This window comes from Protobothrops mucrosquamatus, unplaced genomic scaffold, assembly GCF_001527695.2.
Source record: "Protobothrops mucrosquamatus isolate PMUCROS unplaced genomic scaffold, P.Mucros_1.0 scaffold_280, whole genome shotgun sequence".
In the NCBI taxonomy this organism is placed as follows: Eukaryota; Metazoa; Chordata; class Lepidosauria; order Squamata; family Viperidae; genus Protobothrops; species Protobothrops mucrosquamatus.
The window spans coordinates 1590976-1593811 of record NW_015386356.1 but is presented as its reverse complement, the minus strand read 5'-3'; the positions used below and the strand labels follow the sequence as shown (position 1 = coordinate 1593811).

The window sequence follows — 2836 nt, the reverse complement described above, 5'->3', positions numbered from 1 at the left end:
CTTTATAAGTAGGTCCCTCCATCACCACTCCTCTAGTTATAGCTTGAAAAATATGCGACGGAATCACCCAGAGTGGTAACTTAACATTAAACTTAAGAAAATATTTTTGCCAAACTCTTAACAATGCAGACCTTATTATATGATTTCTGAAAGTTTTATCAGTTTTTTTCTGCATAAAGAGGTAAGCATGCCACCCAAAGTACAAGTCCCAACCTTCGACATTCAAAATCCCTTTGTTAGACAAGTTAATCCAATCAGTCATCCACGTTAATGCACAAGAATCATAATAAAGTGTCAAATTTGGTACTTTAAGTCCTCCACGTTCTCTAGTGTCTTGGATAATCTTAAATTTAACTCTCGCCTTCTTGCCTTCCCAAATAAAGCGATTCAAATCTCTTTGCCATTCTTTCAAGTTAATTTCATTTTTTAAAATAGGTATCATCTGAAATAGGAAAAGAAACTTAGGCAGAATAGTCATTTTAATGGCCGCTATACGACCCAGCAACGAAAGCTGTAGTTTTTTCCACGATGATAAGTCCTTTTGTACCAATTTCCACAATCTTTCATAATTATTCTGGTAGAGTTTCGCGTTGGATGATGACAAAAAAATTCCCAAATATTTAACTTTATTAACCACTTCAAATCCTGACATCTGCATAAGTTGATCTTTGTCTCTTACGATCATATTCTTTGTAAGAATTTTAGTCTTATTCACATTGATTTTAAATCCAGCCACTTTACCATACTGGTGTAGCTCTTGCAACAAAAATTCCAATGATTTAATTGGTTGAGTTAATGTAAAAACTAAGTCATCAGCAAAAGCTTTAAGTTTATATTCTTTAGTAAGAATCTTTAAGCCTTTAATCATTGGTGATTCTCTAATTCTAGACAACAAAATTTCCAAAGACAAAACAAATAATAATGGAGAAAGTGGACAACCTTGTCTGGTGCCTTTTTGTATGTCTATAGGTTCTGTCAGGTCTCCATTAATAATTATTTGAGCAGATTGTTTTTGATATATCGCTTTTATGGCTGTCTTAAATTGGTTTCCAAAATTCATATAGTCCAATATTTTATTTAAAAACTGCCAGTCCAATTTGTCAAAGGCCTTCTCCGCATCTAAAAAAATAAAAGCCGATGGCATTTGATTATTCTTATCCAAATATTCCAATAAGTTCAAAATTTGTCTGATATTATTCTTCATATATCTTCCGGATATAAAACCAGTCTGATCATCATGTATATAATATTGCAATATCTGCATCAGTCTATTAGCCAAAATTTTTGCAAAAATTTTATAATCCACATTCAACAAAGAGATAGGTCTGTAATCCTTAAGTTCCAAGATGTCTTTCTCATCCTTCGGTATCAAAGATATAAAAGCTCCTGTCCACGACTGTGGTATTTGTTCTCCCAACATAATTCTATTAAATAATACTTTTAAAGGTTGAATCAGTTCAGCTAACAAAGACTTATAATAAATTGCTGTCAAACCATCCGTACCAGGAGCTTTACCAGTTTTCAGCTGTTTAATTGCATTTAAAATTTCATCTGCAGTGATCTCTTCATTCATCGATTTCTGTTGTTCTGGTGTAAGTTTATATATGGATGAAAGTTGTAAGTATTTATCAATATCCTCAATTTTCGTAGACCCAGCAGCGTATAAGTGTGAGTAGAAATCTGTAAACGCTTTCTTAATCAGGTCATGTTGATGTACCTCGCGGCCCTTAACCACAACTTTAGATATAAGTCTGGCTTTCTGTCTCTTGCGTAATTGGTAGGCCAACCATCTCCCTGGTTTATTTGCATTAGCAAATGTGTTATGTTTAATGTACTTCAAATTGGTGGCCACCTGATCAGCAATTAAAATATTAAATTGATCCTTAAGTAGTTTAATAGAAGCCTTCAAGTTAATATCTGTTGGCCGCTGGGATAATAATTTTTCTTTAATCCCAATTTCTTTTTCCAAGTTTATTCTACTCTGTATTTGCTTACGTTTATGTGCATTATTCATAGAAATTAACAAACCCCTCAAATAAGCTTTACTTGCATCCCAGACAGTATATATAGGGGTTTCCTTATGCAGGTTAAGTTGAAAAAACTCTTCCATATAGTCCTTCAAAACTTTGAGCTTCTCCTCGTGATTAAACAAGTTTTCATTTATTCTCCAGGATTTCCTTTTTTTATATTGGCCTATCTCTATCCATACCATACTGTGATCTGACAAAGTTCTAGGAAAATTTTTTGTTTTATTACAGTCAATAAGCAAATCAGTTGACAACAAAACAAAATCAATCCTTGAGAAAGACTCATGTCTATGAGAGAAGAAGGTAAAGTCACGTTCATTCATATGTTGTAATCTCCAAACATCCACCAGCTCCAAATCTTCCATCATCGCAAAAAAAGACTTAGGGAGTCTGGAAAGGGCCACATCCCTAGAAGTTGTCTTTTTATCTTTTAATGTGTCAGGTACTCCATTCCAGTCCCCCATAAAAATCAAAGAATTATAATCCAAAGCCACAATCTTCTGATGTAGTTGTCTGTAAAATAATTTTTGAGATGACAGTTGATTGGGAGCATAAACCCCCACTATTAAGCACTTTCTTCCATTTAAATTTATTTCCACAAATAAAAATCTTCCTTCTTTATCAGCTTCTTTTAAAATGGGTGAAAGATGTTTTTTTATATATAAAGCAACCCCAGCTTTTTTCTTTAAGGCAGGTGCAACAAACAAATCTCCAAGCTTGGCATTTAGCAATAATTTCTGATCTTTAGCCACAATATGAGTCTCTTGTAAGCATGTAATATCATTGTTAAAATGTCTTAAATAATGAAA

General features: G+C 33.2%; 1 protein-coding gene across 1 annotated transcript in view; it reads right to left on the bottom strand.

Annotated features, from left to right (window-relative positions):
• The window catches only part of CCDC110 (coiled-coil domain containing 110), a 16376-nt gene extending 14803 nt beyond the window's left edge, over nt 1-1573 (bottom strand). Inside the window, exon 1 of the mRNA XM_029287267.1 lies at nt 1504-1573. Coding sequence (XP_029143100.1) covers nt 1504-1573 — 70 coding nt within the window. The remainder of the gene's footprint in view (nt 1-1503) is intronic.
• Between the last annotated feature and the right edge of the window lie 1263 nt (nt 1574-2836).